The following is a 21,124-nucleotide window of genomic DNA, read 5'->3' as shown; positions in this document are numbered from 1 at the left end:
GGCACTACAGATGAAGTGAAAACTGGAAGGCGTAAAGCGATTAACCCAGCATCAAAGCTGAAGGTCAGGCTAGGGTGTGTGGCCCAACTAAGAGTTCTATATACAAATGCACGGAGTATAAGGAATAATTAAATGAACTACAGGTTCAAATTCAAATTGGAGGGTATGACATGATAGCTATTACTGAGACATGGCTGCAGGATGGTCAGGATTGGGAACTAAATATACCGGGTTATAAGGTCCACAGGAGAGACGGGGAAAATGGAAGAGGGGGAGGAGTAGCCTTCGTGATTAGAGATGAAATCACTTCAGTGATAAAGGAGGATATAACGAGTGGTAAGCAGCCAACAGAGAACTTGTGGGTTGAAATTGAGAAATAGGAAAGGATCTAAGACTATAGTGGGAGTTGTATATCAGACCCCTGGCAGCAGCTCTGAAGTGCTAGATTGTATTAATGCAGAGATTAGACAAGTGTGTAACAACGACATAGTGGTCTTAATGGGGGACTTCAACCTTCACATAAATTGGGAAAAGCAGACTAGCAACTGTCAGAAAGGTAGTGAATTTCTTGAGTGTGTCCGGGATAGTTTTCTACAGCAATATGTCCTAGAGGCAACAAGGGGGCAAGCCATACAGGATTTAGTAATGAGTAATGAACTAGATTTAGTTAACAGCTTGACTGTGCGTGAACATCTATCCAGTAGCGATCATAACATGATCGAGTTCAATGTAATGTTTGAAAGGGAAAAAAGTGAGTCAGCTGCTAAGATTCTGGACTTGGGTAAGGCTGACTTCAATGGGATGAGACAGAGACTGTCCACAGTAAACTGGGCAAATCTGTTAATGGGTAAAACGACTGATGATCAGTGGGAAATGTTTAAAGAAACATTTAACGTGATACAGAATCGGTTTATACCCCGGAGGGGCAAGAACTCGACTTGCCAAAAAAACAGCCATGGACAACTAAAGAGGTAAGGGACAGTATAAGACATAAGGAAAGGGCATACAAAAAGGCAAAAAATGGCACAGATCCTGGCGAATGGGAAAGATACAAAGGGTCACAAAACAGATAGTAAGAGCTCCAAAAAGAGAGTATGAAAAGAAACTTGCAAGGGATATCAAAACCAATACGAAGAACTTTTATAGTTATATTAGGAAAAAGAGGATGGTCAGGAGCAGTGTTGGCTCCTTAAAAACTGAAAGTGGGGATATTGTCATTGACAAGGGGGAATGGCGGACATGTTGAATAATTACTTTGCATCAGTATTTACAGTAGAAAAAGAGGATAGCATGCCGGAAGTCCCACGAAAACTAATATTGAATCGGGGACAGGGACTCGATTAAAATTAACATAAGTAAAACAACAGTAATGAAGAAAATAATCGCACTAAAAAGTGACAAATCCCCAGGACCGGATGGTTTCCATCCCAGGGTTTTAAAGGAAGTAGGTGAGCACATTGCAGATGCCCAAACTATAATCTTTCAAAGTTCTCTAGATTCAGGAACTATCCCCCTAGATTGGAAAATTGCACAAATCACTCTGCTTTTTAAGAAAGGAGAGAGAGGGAAACCAGGGAATTATAGACCAGATAGCCTAACATCTGTTGTGGGGAAAATGCTGGAGTCTATAATTAAGGATAGGGTGACTGAACACCTTGAGAATTTTCAGTTAATCAGAGAGAGCCAGCATGGATTTGTGAAAGGTCGGTTTGTCAGGCATGACCTGATTGAATTTTTGGAAGAGGTGACTAAAGTAGTGGACAGGGGAATGTCAGTGGATGTTATTTGTATGGACTTCCGGAAGGCATTTGATAAAGTCCCACATAAGAGACTGTTAGCTAAGATAGAAGCCCATGGAATCGAGGGGAAAGTACGGACTTGGTTAGGAAGTTGGCTGAGCGAAAGGCGACAGAGAGTAAGGATAATGGGTAAGTACTCACATTGGATGTGACTAGTGGATGCCTGCAGGGATCTGTCTTGGGGCCTCAATTATTCACAATATTTATTAACGACTTAGATGAAGGCATAGAAAGTCTCATATCTAAGTTTGCCGATGACCCAAAGATTGGTGGCATTGTAAGCAGTGTAGATGAAAACATAAAATTACAAAGCGATATTGATAGATTAGGTGAATGGGCAAAACTGGCAAATGGAAATCAATGTAGACAAATGTGAGGTCATCCACTTTTTATCAAAAAAGGATAGAATAGGGTACTTTCTAAATGGTAAAAAGTTAAAAACAGTGGATGTCCAAAGGGACTTAGGGGTTCAGGTACGTAGATCATTGAAGTGTCATGAGCAGGTGCAGAAAATAATCAATAAGGCTAAGGATAGGGTGCCTGAACACCTCGAGAATTTTCAGTTAATCAGAGAGAGCCAGCAAATAAGGCTGGCCTTTATATCTAGAGGACTAAAGTACAAGGGGGCAGAAGTTATGCTGCAGCTACACAAAACCTTGGTTAGACCGCACCTGGAGTACTGTGAGCAGTTCTGGGCACCGCACCTTCGGAAGGACATATTGGCCTTGGAGGGAGTGCAGCGTAGGTTTACTAGAATGATACGAGGAGAGAGTACACAAATTGAGGTTGTATTCTCTGGAGTTTCGAAGGTTAAGGGATGATCTGATCGAAGTTTATAAGATATTAAGGGGAACGGATAAGGTGGATAGAGAGAAACTATTTCCGCTGGTTGGGGATTCTAGGAGTAGGGAGCACAGTCTAAAAATTAGAGTCTGACCTTTCAGGAGTGAGATTAGAAAACATTTCTACACTCAAAGGGTGGTAGAAGTTTGGAACTCTTTTCCGCAAACGGCAATTGATACTAGCTCAATTGCTAAATTTAAATCTGAGATAGATAGCATTTTGGCAATCAAAGGTATTAAGGGATATGGGCCAAAGGCAGGTATATGGAGCTAGATCACAGATCAGCCATGATCTTACAAATGGCGGAGCAGGCACGATTGGCTGAATGGCCTGCTCCTGTTCCTGTATTCCTATGTTTCTATGTTTTGATAGTTAATAAGGAGAAACTTTTAACTGGCAGGATGGTCAGTAACCAGAGGACACAGATTTAAGGTAATTGGCAAAAGAACCAGAGGGGAAACGAGGAAACATTGTTTTACGTAGCAAGTTGTTATGATTTGGAATGCACTGCCTGTAAGGGTGGCAGAAGCAGATTCAATAGTAACTGTCAGAAGGGAATTGGATTTATACTTGAAGGGGATAAATTTAGAGGGATATGGGGAAAGAGCAGAGGGGTGGGACTAATTGGATAGCTCTTTCAAAGAGCCGGCAGAGACACGATGGGCTGAAGGGCTTCCTTCTGTACTGTATGATTCCATGATTCCATAGCAGTTACAAAGTATGCACACAATCTTAAGTTTATTAGTCGTGCACCAAATTTCAAGGACCACTCCTGAAACGAGCTGTTAGTCCCTACGAACCAAAATGTGACCGTACCCATACATTGTATCATTACTCAGGGTTAAACTGTACTTAGACTGTTACAGTATTTAACTTACTGGAAATGGTATGAATCATCTTGTGATCTACTGAATTTCAGAATAAGCACACTCAAACTGTGGTTTAGGTTCTAAATAATGGAACAGGTTTATTTTTTTTTAAAAACAGATAGGCAGTAGCAATAGATTGTAAACAGATCAAAACTGTATCTACACCTCCTCAATACCAAAATAACAAACAAAATAAACCATTTCTAATTCAGTAAAACAAGACCTGGATCAATGTCCATTACATAACTTGTATTTGGGGTTTCGTTACACTCATGGAGTCTCCAGGCTTAATCTCAGTGACCTCCAAAGAACCGCTGAACTGGGAGCACCTTCCTGAGACATATCCCTGGTACCCTTAGAAGTTGAAACCTGAGATGCAGGACACCTAAAAGGCATTGTGCCCAGATCATACACTGTCACTCACCAGAGATTTCCAAAACAAAAGGACTGTGTTTCCCAGGAGCTGTCTTCAAAGTGACAATCCAGCGATCTGCTCGACTCAATAATAATGTATATAGCTAACAGAAAATACGTTCAAAAACTCAAAAAGAACTGAAACCAATATGGACTAATAGCTACTGCAGTCTTTTAATTCAAAGTTGCTTAATTCAAATTATGTTGTTGCTATTTTTCTTCCAAGCATCATAAAGATGTGTTTTAGTTAAGTTGCTTAATTTGAATTAATGGATAATTTGATTTTCTTTTTGCACAAAAATTACTTTGAATTAATAATAGCAGACTTCAGTGATGTCAATTGGTGGTAGTGTTACCCATAGTGCCCAATCCCTATCCATGTCATCATTCGACAAGCATATTATACACACACAAAAAAGTTGGCTTCAAGGCTTCTCTTAAAGATGATTAAATAGATCCAATGGAAAACTAGGTGTTCAGGAATCTCCATTAATAACTATTAGAATGTTATGGTTATTCAAATATATAGGTCGGAATTTGCTCTGAGCGGCGAACGCACGGTGCCCTCGGCTCATTCGATTTAAACTTGCCCTCAAATGATCCACGTGCTTTAGTACGGGAACTTCCTCTAATGGTGAGCTGCAAAAAGTGCAGCATCCTCTCCCGGGCACCTGTGAGCTGTGTGAACAGGGAAAGGAGCACTCTGTCCACTCAACCAATCAGATTGAAGCATCCTTGATCAGCTGTGCAGAGTCAGAACCAGGAAGTGAAAGCTACAACAGTTAGTTCAATGTTAAATCAGTTAGAGAAAGGAAAATAAAGAGAAGGTAAGAAATATTGAATTAAAAGACGGATAATAGAGACATTTAAGTTTTTAAAAAAACTTTTTTAAAATCTCCCAACAACAATTAAAATTGGAAGGAATGAGACAGCACATCATCAAAAGCTAATTTTCATTGCCAGAGAGGTTGTTTGGCAGTCATTAAGACTTACCACGCTGTTAAAAGTTAGTTTAGACCTAAAAAACCGAGCGTACCTTTTTCTGTGTAGATAAGTTTGTTTCCAGCTGGGCAGTGCAGCAACTTTGCGCTGGTCCATTCATTTTACTTGCGAGCTGTCGTTCCCGCGCAGCTTTCAAATGAGCAGGGAATTCCTTCGAACGACTTCCGGATTTACAAAGCATGTGCGCTCGCCAGAAGTTACTCTTCCATTTGCCCTTAAATAACGGTGAGCACTCTTCGGCTCTCCGTTATTTTTGGAGCAAATTTGGACCCATATGGACAACTTCTTTAGACTCCCCGTTTATTTTAAATGTGAAAATGTCTGCCCTTAAATGCATAAAGTGTAATGGTTTTATTTTTCTGAATAAGGCAAGCATTGTTAAATTCTGAATATTGAAAGTTTCTTTTTTCTTCCATAGGCTGCTCTGGTCGGAGGAACAACAATGATCATTGGCTACGTATTGCCAGATAAAGAGATTTCTCTTCTGGAGGCTTATGAAAAATGTAGAAATCTAGCCGATCCCAAGGTCTGCTGTGACTACTGTCTTCATGTTGGTGTGACTTGGTGGGGACCACAGGTAGGGGTGTATTTTGCTGTGTACAGCTTAGTTTCTCAAATGATTTTTGCCTGTTGATTGATTGTATATTAAATTGACCTTCAATTTGAGAAGAGCAAAGCTAATGCTAAAGGTGTGCTACAGAGCACTAGGTCAGAATTATAAGGCAGACTTAATTTAGTGAAGAGTGAAGAGTATGTGAGAATAAGATTAATAAGCAATTTCAACCAATTAAATATAAACTGGGAATGTTTAAGTGGTTTAGAGTTTGTTAATGTAATGTAGGGCTGCCTCATGCCTGAGGACATCAAAGAATTCACAAGTGGCAGCTCACATCTTGGCTTGGTAACAGTTTTTACTCCAGGTATTTATTTCAGGATCAGCGTCTCAAGCCACTTCTGTTCACACATCCTTACTTCTTCGTGCACTATCTGGGTAATTTGTAGTGAGCTGAGGTATTGACCAGAAGGCTTACTGGTTCTATCACGTGCCCTCAGGTTGACTACGAAACCCAGTAAAGACTGTGGCTTACGGCTGGATACTAAGAGACACAGAAGGTGCTGACAGATATCGAGAGGTAGTCAGACACTGGGAAGTCTTGCTAGATTGGAAGCAAACTAACATGTTGCCCATTTTCAAAAAAGATAACAAAACAGTTTCAAGAATGACAGACCTACTAGTTTTTCTTCAGTACTTAACAAAGTAATGGAATCAATTATCAGGAGTAAACTGGAGGATTACCTGTGTGACCTCAATAACCATAGAAGTTTACAGCACAGAATGAGGCCATTCATCCCAGCAAGTCTATGCTAGCTCTTTGTTGAAGCAATGCAAAAGTAATGGCATCGCCCCATAATCTTGTTTCTCCTCTGTTTGAAATATCTATCCAGTTTTCCTTTAAAAGATGCAGTCGTCTCTTCCTGAACCACTCCCTGTGACAAAGCATTTCCTGCTCCACAACACCCCACCTCGTTCTTTTAGTAACAATTTTAAATTAATGACCCCCTTCCAATGACTTCCCAACCAGAGGAAATAGTGTTTCCATATTTACTCTTAACAAAATCCTTTGTCATTTTAAAAAAAAATTCTATGAAATTTCCTCTTAACCATCTCTGTTCAAGTGGAAGTAGCTCCATTGTCTTGTGTCTTTTCTAACAGCAGCCAACGTTGCATCCGAAGGAAAATCCTGCCTGACCAACCTGCTTTACTATTTTAACAAAGTGGCATCTCAAGGTGAAAGCTGTATAATGTAGTGTACCTAGATTTCCAAAAAGTCTTTAACAAAGTTCAGAATGAAAGATTGTTACTGGGAATTCAAGAAAAAAATCTAGAAGTAGATAAGAAATTGGCTGACGGGTTTAGGGGAGTGATGTCAGGGAGGTAGACAACAAGAGTGTCCCAGGGATCAGTTTTGGGAACCATACTGTTTCAAATTTACATCAACAGCTTAGATTCAGAAGCTCACACCAAACTGGCTAAATTTTCAGGTAGTGCCAAAATGGTGGTGGAGGGAAATCAAATCTGAAAAGTCAGTCATAGACCGATTAAATGAGGTAGGTAAATTATATGTGGGCTGACAAATGGCAGATGAAATTCAGAACAGATAAGATTGAAGTATTGCACAGTGGAATTTTTTTTAAAATCATGCGTACTCTATGAATGATGTTTGAAATAGCTGAGGGTAAAGTTGAAAGATATGACATGCCAGCAGACTCCGTACTTAGGATTGGAATAATAACAAAGCAAATAGAATGCTGATCTGTGTAGCCAATATATTTGGAGACAGACAAGAAGAAATTACCACAAACCCCCTTGACAGCTGCTGAAGAAATTCACCCAGCCCTTTCCTGAATCACAAACAACTGTTTCCCTACCTCAGCAGGAATCCCCTCTCACTCTCACCATACAGCTATTCCATCCCATCAGGAATAAATAGAGAAGCCACCCTCAAACTGTGCCCTCCTCCTATTTCCATAACGGGAGTCATATTTGAATAAAGATGAAGACTGCCAATGTGCAGATTATAGCTAATGGCAGACATAAGTGGATTAAAAAACTTAACATACTTCTTCATAAGCTGTTAAGCTAAAAATCCTGGTCCCACAAACTCACTCTGATTTTTGCCTTGGACTTCCATTGTTTCAAGCTGGGACTTGATCAGCATTGTTTTGCTGCATCCAGGAGCATGACCAAAAGTGTGCCTGGTGCGCGCCTGCTTCATAACTAGCCTTGGTGGGAAAAGCGGCCAGTGAAGATGTTGATGTCACAGAGCAACTTTCAGTACACTATGTGCTAATTACCCCTGGACAACACTTCATCTTTGGGCCTGTCACAAACTTCATTCCCCCCCCCCTTCCCCATCTGCCTTATCAAGCTGATCTCGACTGATTGCAACCTGTGACCTGTTTGATCCTGAGCTTATCTTCATATCTCATATTGTCTCCATCTCAAACACCACATACTTCCACCTCTGCAAAATTGCCTGCCTCCACTACCAAATCTCTTACACATGCCTTTGTCACTTCCTCCAGACTACACAAATGCTTTACTTGCTGGTCTCCTTTCCTCCACCATTCATAAACTCCAACTTGTTCAAAGTGCAGCTGGCTGTATCCTGTCCCATTCAACCATGAACCCTGTCCATGCTGACCTACACTGACTCCCCATCCCCAACACCTCAAATTCAGAATCCTTCTCTTTCAATCCCTGCATGGCTTGCCCCCACTTTATCTCTCCAACCTTATACTCTTCCCCCGAACACTCCTTTCCTCAGACGCTGGCCTCTGGTGCATCCAACCACTTGCAGCAGTGCCTTCAGTCACCTAGGTCCTACTCTGTCCTTCCCTGGCTCTGTGTCCATCTTCCACACACCTATCTGTGAAGGTATGTTGGCCTTTGTTGCAAGAGGTGCAACGTATCTACACTTTTTTTTGAAGGCTTTTTAATGGACCTAAATGTCTTTAACTTTTCGCTTATTGTGTATAAAGCTAAAAACATCCCCTTAAATCGCCCTGGCCAGCTACATTGTGCCTCTCCATTCTTCTTTAAGCTCTTATAGTACTCATTTCAGTTATCCTCAAGTGATCTTGTAGGATTCCCAGCCCTCACTGTTCATTTCTTTGTATTTTTGAAACATTTCTTGTTGACTTATGTAATTTGGATCTGCTCTGAGTGGTTTTGCACTGATAGGTTTCTCCTAGAGATAAGGATTCTTTTCTAAATTCCTTAAAACGGCCTTTACCACTCCTTTCAGTTTTATTTTCTAGTTCCACTTCCTATTTCATCCTTCCTGTAGCTCCTCTCTTAGCTTTAAAGTTTGCATATCCAAAATCTTGTACAACCATAACGTTATTTTTGGCCTGGCATTAAATGCACTGCCAGTTAAAATTGTAAACTATTAGCATCAAAGATTTGTGTTCATACACCCCCAGGTGTCTCTGTTCCTGCACCGCCTTTAAAATTGTACCATTTAGTTTATGTAGCCTCTCCTCATTCTTCCTATCAAAATGCATCACTTCACACTTCTGTGTTAAATTTCTTCTGCCATGTGTCTGCCCATTTCACTAATCTGTCTATGTCCTCCTGAAGTTTGTTGCTAGCCTCCACATTGTTTACTACATTTCCAAGTTTCATGTCATCTGCAAACTTGGAAATTATACCCTCATTAATATATATCAAAAAGAGCAGTGGTCCTAATACTGACTCATGGGAAACACCACAGTATATTTCCCTCCAGTCTGGAAAAACAACTCTTCACCACTACTCTCTGCTTTCTGTCCCCAAGCCAATTTTGTATCCACACTACCACAGTCTCTTTAATTCCATGGGCTTTAATTTTGCTAACAAGTCTATTATGTGGCACTTTATCAAATGCCGTTTGAAAGTCCATATATACATCAACCACACTACCCTCATCAACCCTCTCATCGTTCAAAAAAACTCCAGTAGGTTTGTCAAACACGATTTCCCTTTCATAAATCCATGTTGACTTTGTCTAATCCCGTTGATGTTTTCTAAGTGTGCTGTTATCACATCCTTTATAATAGACTCTAGCATTTTCCCTACTACTGATATTGGACTAACTGGTCTCGAGTTCTCTGTTTTCTCTCCCTCCTTTTTTGAAATAGTGGGGTTGCATTTGCCACCCTCCATTGTGCAGGAACTGTTCCATAATCTATAGAATTTTGGAAGATGACAACTAATACATCCATTATTTCCATGGCTACCTCTTTTAGTACTCGGATGCAGATTATCAGTCCCTGGGAATTTATCGGCTTTCAGTCCCATTAATTTCTCCAGCACTTATTTTTACTAATACTAATTTCCTTTAATTCCTCCTTCTCACTAGTCCCTTGATTCTCTAGAATTTCTGGGAAGTTATTTGTGTTCTCTTCCGTGAAGACAGAACCAAAGTATTTGTTTAATTGCTCTGCCATTTCTTTGTTCCCCATTATAAATTCTCCAATTTCTGACTGTAAGGGACCTACATTTGTCTTCACGAATCTTTTTCTTTACCTACTTGTAGAAGCTTTTACAGTCTACTTTTATGTTCCTTGCAAGTTTACTCTCATATTCTATTTTTACCCTCTTAATCAATATTTTAGTCCTTTTTTGCTGTACGTGAGGGCTGGAGGAGAATGAATTTTATCTGAATAGGCTAAGTGGTCTGTGATTCTACAGTTTATGATTCTCACTTTTTTGCAATTCAATAGTGGGGGAAATGTTTTAGGATTTTTCAGTGTCTAAAGACACCAAGGCCATAAGGAGTAATTGGCATGCATTTAGAAGTAGCAAGTTGTGCTTTGAGTTCACTGAAATTTTTTTGAGGAAATAACTAAACTATTAACAAGGGCAGTCTGGTAGAGGTGATTTTGGACTTTCAGGAGACACTTGATAAAGTTGAACATACAAAGTTTCTGCAGATTTAAGGCTCATGAAATGAATGGAAAATTACATAACTGTATTGAAGACTGACTTTGCTTTGTTATGAATTATGAAGAGACCAATAGAAATGACACTTTTATTTAGAGAAAAGGTCCAGGTCTTTATAATGTTGAGAGAAATAGATAATGTAGATGCAAACAGATCATTTAATTTTGAACACAGGTTTTATTTCTGGGTAGAGTGATCAGAACTATAATATTGCACGGTGTAGTGATCTACTTTCAGATCATTTTTATGATTTGATTACAATTAATATGCTGCCTTTTTTTTCTAATGTAATAATAGTTTCAGATCCTTTGTATTGAGAACTCAGCCCTTTTTATCCAGGGTGATGCTGACTAATTTTGTAGTAGTAAAACTAACAACTACACATTTCAGTAAGTAAAATTTTAATCATAACTAAAAATATATGGTGTAGCTTCTGCATGAAAACAATTTGGTATCAATCCTGCTGAACAAGCTCAGACTCATTTTTTAATCTGTAAAATAAATTTCCTAGCTAATAAACATGGTTATTTTGGGGATTTCTATTTATCAATACCAGTATCTCGGGTTATTTGTTGAATATGAATCTCCAACTGTAACTTGTACACTCAACTTGTAACTTGTAGACTCATGCCTATGTCAGTTGGTCTTACAAATATCCAATCCTTATGTTGGGATAGAGAGAGAGGAATAAAGTACGGTCTGAAAGGCAAGGAACCACAATCAAGAGAACCTGTAACCCAATATTATTGATGAGATTTAAAAATGGGTGAACTAAGTGCATTTTAAGGCCAACTCTTCAATCTTTGTCTAATTTCTGTTTATTATTCAGGTACAACTTGAAATGGAGGAACTAGTAAAGGAGCACGGAGTGAATTCATTCCAAGCATACATGACCTACAAGGACCAGTACATGCTGCGAGACAACGAGCTTTATCAAGTTTTTCGTGCATGTAAAAGCCTTGGTGCCATAGCTTGTGTCCATGCTGAAAACGGAGAGCTTGTAGCAGAGGTAAAAACTGGCTGACATGTCAACAATGAAAAATGTTTAAAATGATGCCACAAACAGTAAACAAGAATGTTTAAAATGCAACTGAAAGATGATTTCAATCAAGGGCACAACAGAATTGAAGGTTGCACTTGAAACCCAATGTTATGGATATTCTGTGCAACCAGGACTTCTAGCAAATCAAAGCCAATACAAGTGAACTAATATGAATTAAATATTCCTCCCTCCTAATTTAGTTCTGAGATAGAAGAATTTGCAGTACCATTATTCCTTCCTTTCTGTTTTTCAGGGTGCAAAAGAAGCCCTGGATCTGGGAATCACTGGGCCTGAGGGACTAGACATCAGCAGACCTGAGGAGGTTTGTCCTGTCCAAATGATTATGGCATATTTAGTGAATGTAATAAATATGAAATGAGATTTACTATAAACCCTGGGTATGCTGATGTAATGTTGGGTTACTTACTTTAATTTCAAGTAAATAGGAGACCTTTCCTTAAGATATCAAGCTAAAGTTGAAAACATACAGTGATGAAAGCAAATATAACCATTTGAAATTCATGTGGGGAAAGGAAAGCTCACTTTGTGAAAGGTGGAAACCACCTGGGGGCTGAAAATCCGTCACTGTTCGAGAATGTGTCGGAAGGACCAGAAATTGAAGTCAGCTGCTTTCCAAATTTTTGTTCCGCTTCTGTTGGACTTTCCGCCCTCTTACATATGACAGGCTCCCGAGATGTGCTCCTAGTGGCGAGGGCAGCTACCTGTCTCTCGTAATCAGGGAATCTCTTCCTGAACTTTGATCACATTGTCCGATCTGGCTTTGTGTTAGTAGTCAGTAGTTCTGTAGGATGCTGGTGCTTATGCACTATAGGTATCTACCATGGGGCATGTTCTGGCTACCACATAGTGATAATTATTTCATCCTGAGGTAAATTCCAAAGCGGTTTTAGCATGTGTTTGTAACTGTTTTGCCCGGGAAATGGAAATAGTGTCCATTTTGAAGTGCAATGCTAATGAAAACTGTTATAAGAAGCTGAGTAAGTTTCTGTTTGAGTTTACTTTGCCCATCCAAAAAGTGCTGCTTAGTAAGTTTTCGATGCATATTTTCAATTAAAATATTAACCTTTGGGGGTCGATTTTAGGATGGCCGAGCGGGGCGTTCGTGGTGGGGAGACCCTCACTCATTGCAGGAGGCCACTCTGTCACTTTGGACAAAGTTTGGCCTGCACCACCCTCCTCCTAACACTAAAATTCACCAACATGAAACCTCAACCCCAGTGTGCAGACACATTTACCTACCTTGCAGACCCCCTCAAACGTACATCTTCCGGATGGGGGCCTGCAGTCATGACCTCCTCGGAGGACGAACAGCATCACCAGCCTCGCCAGCTATGCCATCTACCTCTGACACGTGGAGCTCCACAACACAGTGCTGTGACACATCCACCTGCACAGCAGGAGGGAGGGCAACCACAGAGAGAGATGCGTGGCAGAAGGCACTACCCTCGCCACAGGGTCTACAGATCGAGGCTCAACTTCCTGGACCTCTCTGAGGAGCAGTGCACACGGAGGCTCAGAGTCACTCGACATATAGTCGTGGACATCTGCAGCCTCTTTGATGCTGAGCTGCTCCCGGCTGGCCCGAGCACCATCTTCTTACCTGTCGCTGTCAAAGTCACCACTGCCCTCAATAACTTCTCCGCATCCTTCCAGGGTGCCACCGGGGACGTCGCCGGCGTCTCTCAGTCGTCTGCACAAAAGAGCCCTGCAAATACACCTACACTCACTCTGCAGTGACACAATGGATGGCATCAGTTGTGGGTCTTCATTGTGATCCTCAGGAAAGGGCATTATTGCACAAACCAGACAAGATTTGCAAAGACGTGGCAGTAGTGGTGATAACAAATTTTAATGTGCTTTGCAAAACAAACGAAACTAAATCAAAAATATGACATTCTGTCATACACCCTTGAGTATCCCCTTTGTGCTCACAAAACCTTAGCCTTACGTTTACGGGAACCCCTACGTGGTGCTACCCCTGTGGCTTCAGCAGTGGTGGTGGCAGGTTGCTCTTGTCCATGCCCTGATCGATGAAATGCTTTGTGCGGACGCCCTCTGGGTTTCGGTGCCCGAGTCAAGTCCAGGGAGTTTCTCATTCCTCAAATAACAAGTCTTTTCCTCACCTAAGTGTCCAAAGACTGCTCCACCTGCACCTGTGCAGGGGCAGACTCGGCCACCTGGAGAGGAGGCAGCATTGCAGGTTCTTGTTGAGTGGGGCAACAGAGAGATATGGAAGCACTTTGAGTGGCGTCCCCACTTCCATGTCCCCTTTCACCATCGTCCCTCTCCTGGCCCAGGCCCATATCACTCCTACCACCCTGCAGGATGACAGTTTGGAGGACTTGTGTGAAGTCTTGGAAGGCCAGTTGTAATGTATCTGTCAGCCTGTTTAAGGCGGCAGAATGTTGCTCACCCTGAATCCGAACGGCCGTTGTCAGGGCCTGAATGGACTGTGGAGGATGCGCGTGGCAACTGTTCCAATACCTCAGCAATGTGCTACTGTCCCTCGACGACTCTCCTTTTCATGGCTGGCCTCCAGGGTTCAGCATCTGGGTCCAGCTGAGCAGAGCCTGGAGAAGAGTGCTCCCACTGACGCGGACTCTCCAAGGCTGCCCCTGCCACCAGGGTCTGCTCGTGCTCACGTGTGCGTAGTGACTTACCATGTGCAAGCCCAACTAACTGAGGATGGGGACCCACCGAGGTGTGTGTATCTGCGCTGGTGGATGGCTGGCTCAAATGTGACGATGCACCCTCAGAGGCTGGCAAGTCCTCTGAGGAATCGCCCTCCGCAGTCACGGCGGTCACAGATGGCCCTGCAAGAGAACAGAAAGCAATATTATGCATGTGGACAGATGTTGAGGTGCTGCAGATGCCAAGTGATGCTAAGATCATTCGCTATCATGAGTGCTGAGAATTAGATTTCTGTCACCAGTTGTTTGTGCGCTCCTAGTCTTGGCATCCGCCATGGACAGGCACTCCAGCGTCCGGCTTAGTTCCAATGCCTGCTGCTCCGTGTCCGTTAAGATCACATGGTGTGGCGGGCCCCCTCCGGTCCTTGCCCTCTTCCGGGCATTCTGGCATCTCTTCTCCCATCAAGGCAAAACACAGAGAGACGTGATTGAGTGATGGTTGCATGGTGACCCGCTGCATGCATTGGTGTGGGTGGGGGTGACCGTGAGGGAGATACATGGGAGGGTGCATTTGAGACATAGCCATGAGATTGTATGAGGATTGGGTTGCGTGGTAGTGTTCGAATGGGAACTGGGGCGGTGAGTAAGTGCAGGCAAGCTGAGGATGATGTGAGGAATGATGCAAGAGCGATGTGGTGGCAGTGCAGAAGGAGTTGTGTGGTGGTGGAGGTGATGTGGAAGACTGAGTGTGGGAGAATGCGTAAGTATACTCACTTTGGCTGACCTGGTTAGGTCATTAAAGTGCTTCCTGCACTGGACCTAGGTTCGGCACACATTGCTGCTGACCTCCTCGGCCACCTCCAGCCAGGCCTTGGTGGCAGAGGGAGGCCACTTCCTCCCATCAGATGGGAAAAAAATTTCCCTCCTACTCCTCACCCCATTGAGCAGCACCTGGAGTGAGGAGTCTGAGAACCTTGGAGCAGCCTTGCCTCAGGCCTGCTCCATGCTGCCAAAATGGTTCTTTGCTGCCAACCCGCCTCCCTTCTAATATTGGGCCCTTGGTCTTTTAAAATTCTGGAAATTAAAATGAAGCAGATGATTTTAAATTGACTTTCTGTTAACCCACAATGCTCATTGCCAGAACTGAAGCAGTTTCCCCAGCATGATCATTTGAGAACTGCACAGACTTTCAGGAAAAAAAATTGTTGCAAATAATATTGTGGGACTCTGCAAAAGCTATGTCAAGGCTTATTGGGATAGATTTTCCCGTGAAAATAACGATGAGGCAAACAGGGCTCACCATTATTTCTGTGCATCTGGTGCAGCAATTTCCGCGACCGCATGTGTGCCGTCAAACACGGAAATCCAGAAGTTGCTGTACCAGATGCGACTCTTCTCCGTAAACTCCGCGTGAACGACATTTCGCTGGCTGATTTCCCATTCAAATGAATGGAAAGGCGTGAAGTTCCTGCACTGACCTGACTGATACGAACTAATCTCGCCAAAAAAGGTACTTCAAGTCTAAGCACACTTTTAACAGTGTGGTAAGTCTTAATTACAGCCAAACAAACTCTCTGGCACTGAAAATTAACTTTTACAAGTGCAGCGTCTCATTCCTTCAGATTTTAATTGTTTTTGGACATTTGAAAAAAAATTATAATTTTCATTTTTTTTGCTTTTTCTTTCTATCACTTTTATCTCTCTCTCAATTCAATATTTCTTACTCTATCTTTATGTACCTGATTTAACATTGAATTCACTATTCCAACTTACACTTCCTGGTTCTGACTCTGCGCTGCCTATTAACATGCTTCAATCTGATTGGTTAAGGGGATATACAGCTGCTTGCCCTGTTTACACAGGCCCCAGAAGCCCGGGAGAGGGCGCCGCATTGGATTGAGAGTCCCATGAGAGGAACTTCCTGTGCAAAAGCCCATGAAAAATCTATGGGCAAGTGCATGTCTAACGAGTGGCGGGTGCCGTTCGTTCGCCACTCACAGGAAAATCTGGCCCAGTATAAAGTTTAGTCATCGTATCTCGTTTATTCTAAGACCCTGTGCTGTTTTTGAAAATTGGAAGAGCTGGTCCACTTCATCTTTTTCACTAAATAATACTTTTTGTTTATGTGTACAAAATATTTAAAATACTTCTTGCTTTCTTCAAACAGCTTGAGGCAGAAGCAACACATCGTGCCATCACAATTGCTAATCGAGTGAGTTTTTCTGTTTAACATTTATGTTTTAAATACATATATTCTTCAGTGTTTCAGCTAAGCTCCATATCTAACTCTTACCATTAATTTCCCCCTTCAGACCCATTGTCCATTATATTTGGTTAATGTCTCAAGCAAGTCTGCAGGTGATGTCATTGCTTCCGCAAGAATGCACGGTAAGGTTAGTTACCAGAGCATGGAAAAATCCAACAGTTTAATCCAGTGCATTTCCTTTCTCGACGTTCCACAAAAGGTTCATTGCCTGATGAACAGAATTATATGACCATCTTCTATTTTCAGTGGTGAAGATGGCCATTCAGAAAATCTGAGTCTTAATAAGCACACACTTCCATTTGTGGTGTTCTGCCTTGTAAGAGTGAACCAAAGACAGGGCCAAAAGGCTGCATTAATTATATCAAGTCCAGGGAGTTTCTCATTCCTCACCTAAGCAAGTTTCTCTGAAGAAGCCTCCGATCTTTTTTCAACAAGTTTATAAACAACTTTTTAATGCGTTATGGCTTCCAAGCAGATAGAACAAGAACTGTTGGCTTTTGATACCAAGATGGGCTTTGAATCTTCAAACACGTGAAAGGCATTACAAATATTATTCTTTTCTAAGTGACCATTATATATCTTTTCTCACGTTGGCAACCTTGCATAGATTCACATTTCACAAGCCTGAGCATTAAGGCCACAAGCCTGAGGGTTAAGGCCAACCATCTGAATCTTGATGAGGGACTCTAGCAGGCAAAAAACATAAACAAAGGCAAGCACTTGATTGTCAAACTCAGACAGCGTGTATATATTCATTCATCCCTTAGGCACTCATCAAAGCAAAGGTCAGAGGATATCTCATCAGAAAACTGCCTTAACTTTCATTTTAAACCCCCAGTGCCTAGGCCTAGCTACCATTCAAATGAAAAAATACAGTGTAGAAATACATTATAATTTGAAATCAGACAGAACCCTATTTCCATCACAAGCACCATGTCTCACTTCAGGAAAGAAACCAAGACGGTTCAGTCATTTGTCTGATTATAAAATTCCTAATCTCATTCTCTGTGCTTTGAGCCTGTCACCTGGTGGCTTTAATGCCTTGGTTATGACAACCACTTTTCCTTTCTTTGCCTCAGTACATTACATCATGACTATTTAGGCCCTCATCAGAGGTTATTTAGCATTGGGATCAGGCTCATCTTAAATCTTTTCAGCAACTTTTAGCTATTTCTTTTGCGTTCCACCCCTCTCAAAAGACTAGTTCATTCAAATTCTTCTCACCATTTCATTCTTCAGAAATCAAATTCAGAATTTGTAGCATAGATCTCTTCAGATCTCTCTCTCCTGCGCCCTCCCTCTCGGTGTGAGCACACTCTGCCTATCTTTCTCTCTCCCTCCCTCCCCTTTTTTCTCTACCACCTCATATTTCTGTCTCTCCTATAACATTCTCTTGCTGTCTGTCTGTCTCTTTCCCCACCCCCCCCCCCACCCCTTTTTCTTCTGTCTGTCTGCAATGTCTCTGTCTGCACCCTGGTCTCTGGTCTGCTCACTGGGGCCTAACCTGACACTTTTACTGCTTCCGGCCCCTGCCTGCCCCAGGTCACGGTTTAAAAACCAGTTGCTGGATTTAATCAATGACATTGGAGAAGGAAACATTTTTCAGTTTAAATAACAGGGCCTTCCCCACGTCACGAAGAAATATTTTAGGGAATCCCACCACACAATTTAAAAGCCTGCTCTCACTTAAGGCCAGGAACTGGCTTTTGAATGACAGACCCTTAAGGGGTTTGCATACAAATTTGGGTAACTCCTGTTAAAACTAAAAAGGTGCTCAATAACTGGGTCTTCCCCAAATCTGAGGCTGGGGGGAAATCAGCGTGAGCACCCATTCCTTCCCGCCCCTGCCTGTTCCACCCCACATTTGCCACCGTAAAATGTGATGTGTGGCCTAGATCCTCTTTTTCCCCTCCCCTGCCAGCTCCGACATAGAGCCACCTCCTGGCCTATATCACTACCCGGGTCCATCATTTCTATTTCCCTTTTTTCTTCTTTTCTCTTCGGCCAAGCTTTTGGTGACCTATCCTAATATCTCTTTAAGAGGCTTGGTGTCAAATTTGACGTCCCAAGCACCTTGGGATGCTTTATAATGTTAAAGGCGCTATATAAATGCAAGCTGTTGTTGCGCTCCCTTGCCCTTTTGCTCTTCCTTCTGTCACCTTTCACTCTTCCTTCTGCCACCTTTCACTCTGAGCACATGTTCCCCCTCACTCTCGCCCTTCCTGTTTCACCTCTACGACATCTTACCCGAGCATCCATGTCTTCCATCCCCCTCCCCCGGTTCCCAGCCGTATCCTTCTCATTCCTACCACCTCCTTCCTCTAGTTTTTCCCAGCTGGATTGCTTCCCTACCTGGAACCTACACCAAGCACCACTTAATGCTGTTTCCCCACCGTCAAATGGAGAGAATGTGAAGAAGACAACGAACAGTGGAAAAGGAGAGAGCGGGAAAAGATAGATCCAGAAGCAGAAGAGGAGAGAAACAAAGAAGCTGCATCACAGACATGGGTAAAAGAGAGAAGATATTTTCAGACTCACCATGAGCACCACCACAAGAGATCCACTGACCTGTCGTATATTAAAAATCTTGCATCTACATGCGCTTCCTTGCTACGAAACCTTACTTCCTGTTGTCACCTATTGTCACACTTTTGAATCAACCTTTTTCATTATAAATTCCGCGGTACACATTTATGAAGGAAACTGACAATGTAAACTTGTCACAGTAATTATACGTTCCTGCCGGTGATGGCTCTGTGGCACCTCAGTTTTGCATCTCCTGTCTTCTCAACCTGTACTGCAGATAAACTCTAATTAATTCTGCTGTATTATTTAATTTTATATTATTTTTAGTTACGGTACTACATAGAAACAAGGGTCGAATGTATTACTTTAAAATGGGGATGGAATTACACCAGCGCACCCTGGTCCAGTTATGCTATATCCCTAACTTTGTTTCACCTGAAGATTACACTTGGTCTCGACTCCCCATGTGCAGTGTTGCAGGAGATCCATTTGTGCATATTTAATATTCTTTGAGATTGTTATTTCAAAGAATAAGGGCTGTCATCCACTTTCATTATATCCCAGAAAATGAGTCTAATTCTATGCAGCCGTTTAAAATGGCATGAAGTTACACTGTCAAGACTAGAGGAAGATGCTGATCGATTTCATCTATAAAGTTACAATTGGGATTCAAATCAAAGTACCCCCTTATCCCTCCTGCAATTTTGTAGAAGAAAATATTAGCTCAGGAGAATTTCTTGCCAAGATAATAACTTTTAGGGCTTCCCTTCTAGACAACTCCGTGATGTCAACAACAGTTAGCCACAACTACACCTCAGCCTGAGCGGCTATCTGCATTCCCAGGTTTGGATGGCTTAAGAGGTTCTCAGCCTGTTCAAAGTCACACTCCATTCTGCCCCATCCTTTATTATTTATTAGAAATATTCACTGGTATGCTCCTCATCAATGATATCTGAGTACCCGAAAACGAGTGGAGACCTAGCTGAAGGGGTCGTAACTTGGTAAAACTATTAATCAAAATGCGGCCAATTTTTTTTTTGAGAAAGTAAGGTGATTCCTTTAATAACAATACTTTCCTTAAACTTATTGTCTCCCTAATCTACCAAAATGTGTGTGGATTTAAAAATTATATACTTGTGAACAATAATTTAGATTAACCCAAACTGAATACACTTCATCAAAATGAAAAAGGGGGATCTCTGACTTAAAGTAAACAAAAATTAAATAGAGCATCTGTGTACACATGAATGATGTATATTTAACTGGTAAGTTGTAATTAGGTGAATAAAGTATACATTATGGTGGATGTTTTTAAATTCCTAATCCATTTTTTTTAAAAGGCAAGATTATATATGGGGAAACAACCCTAGCGCACACAACTCTGAATGGATCAAGCTATTACCATCCAGACTGGTCTCATGCTGCTGCTCATGTTACCGCACCTCCTCTCCGACTGGATGCAAGCACTCCCAACTACCTCATGAGCCTGCTAGCCAAGTGAGTTTCTGTAACAAGCTGGAAATATTATTTTCTTTAAACTGCCTGTCCCGAGCTTGAAAACTATTTTTGAATGAGTTGCAGCCAAATATATTGCAAGATTGCAGGTGCGTATCATCATTTATTCCACCTGAGTTGATTACAGTATTAAAAATTCATAACTTGGCAAATACATTTTTAAAATTCTGAATATTGCATAAATATAACATGGATTTGATTTTAGAGTGAAAGTTTAGAGTTTAAATTTAAAAGTATAAATGTCTGGTAACAAAAAATGCCAGTGGCCGAAAACCAAGCAGTCAGATCCCTCTTTTTTTTTTATCTCAAAGCTTCCAGTTACGAACCAGCAAAACCATTCATAATTTCTTTGCACTGTTTTTGACCACCATTTTTCTAATTCACTCCGATCCATGTATATAACTAGAAATACCATTTATACCATAACAAAAACCCTTTTTAAAAAATTGTACAATTCTGGAAAAATTTACTAAATCTGACTTCAAAAATTGTCTAATTAATGTTTGCAAATGCTTGCAATTTGCTTCCCCTACATGGACTTGCCTTTTTATCTAGACCCTTAGGCTTGAGTGAGTAATTGAATTGAACTGGGGATTTTCAGGTGCTTGGACAAATTCTGTGAGAGACAAATGTATCTGTGAGAGCTGTAATTTTTACCCTGGTCCTGTGAAATTATAGTCCCCAGAGTTCACAGTGGCAACTTGTCGCA

The 21,124-nt window shown here is 41.6% G+C and overlaps 1 protein-coding gene across 1 annotated transcript in view; it reads left to right on the top strand.

The window, feature by feature from the left end:
• Positions 1 to 21,124, top strand: part of dpysl5b (dihydropyrimidinase like 5b) — a 73,861-nt gene that overhangs the window by 26,012 nt on the left and 26,725 nt on the right. Inside the window, exons 2-7 of the mRNA XM_067984378.1 lie at positions 5,346 to 5,504; positions 11,245 to 11,424; positions 11,711 to 11,779; positions 16,276 to 16,320; positions 16,421 to 16,496; positions 20,241 to 20,397. Coding sequence (XP_067840479.1) covers positions 5,346 to 5,504; positions 11,245 to 11,424; positions 11,711 to 11,779; positions 16,276 to 16,320; positions 16,421 to 16,496; positions 20,241 to 20,397 — 686 coding nt within the window. The remainder of the gene's footprint in view (positions 1 to 5,345; positions 5,505 to 11,244; positions 11,425 to 11,710; positions 11,780 to 16,275; positions 16,321 to 16,420; positions 16,497 to 20,240; positions 20,398 to 21,124) is intronic.

This window comes from Heptranchias perlo, chromosome 5, assembly GCF_035084215.1.
Source record: "Heptranchias perlo isolate sHepPer1 chromosome 5, sHepPer1.hap1, whole genome shotgun sequence".
NCBI lineage: Eukaryota > Metazoa > Chordata > Chondrichthyes > Hexanchiformes > Hexanchidae > Heptranchias > Heptranchias perlo.
Note: the sequence above shows the minus strand (reverse complement) of the source record. Positions and strands in the feature narration are given on the sequence as shown.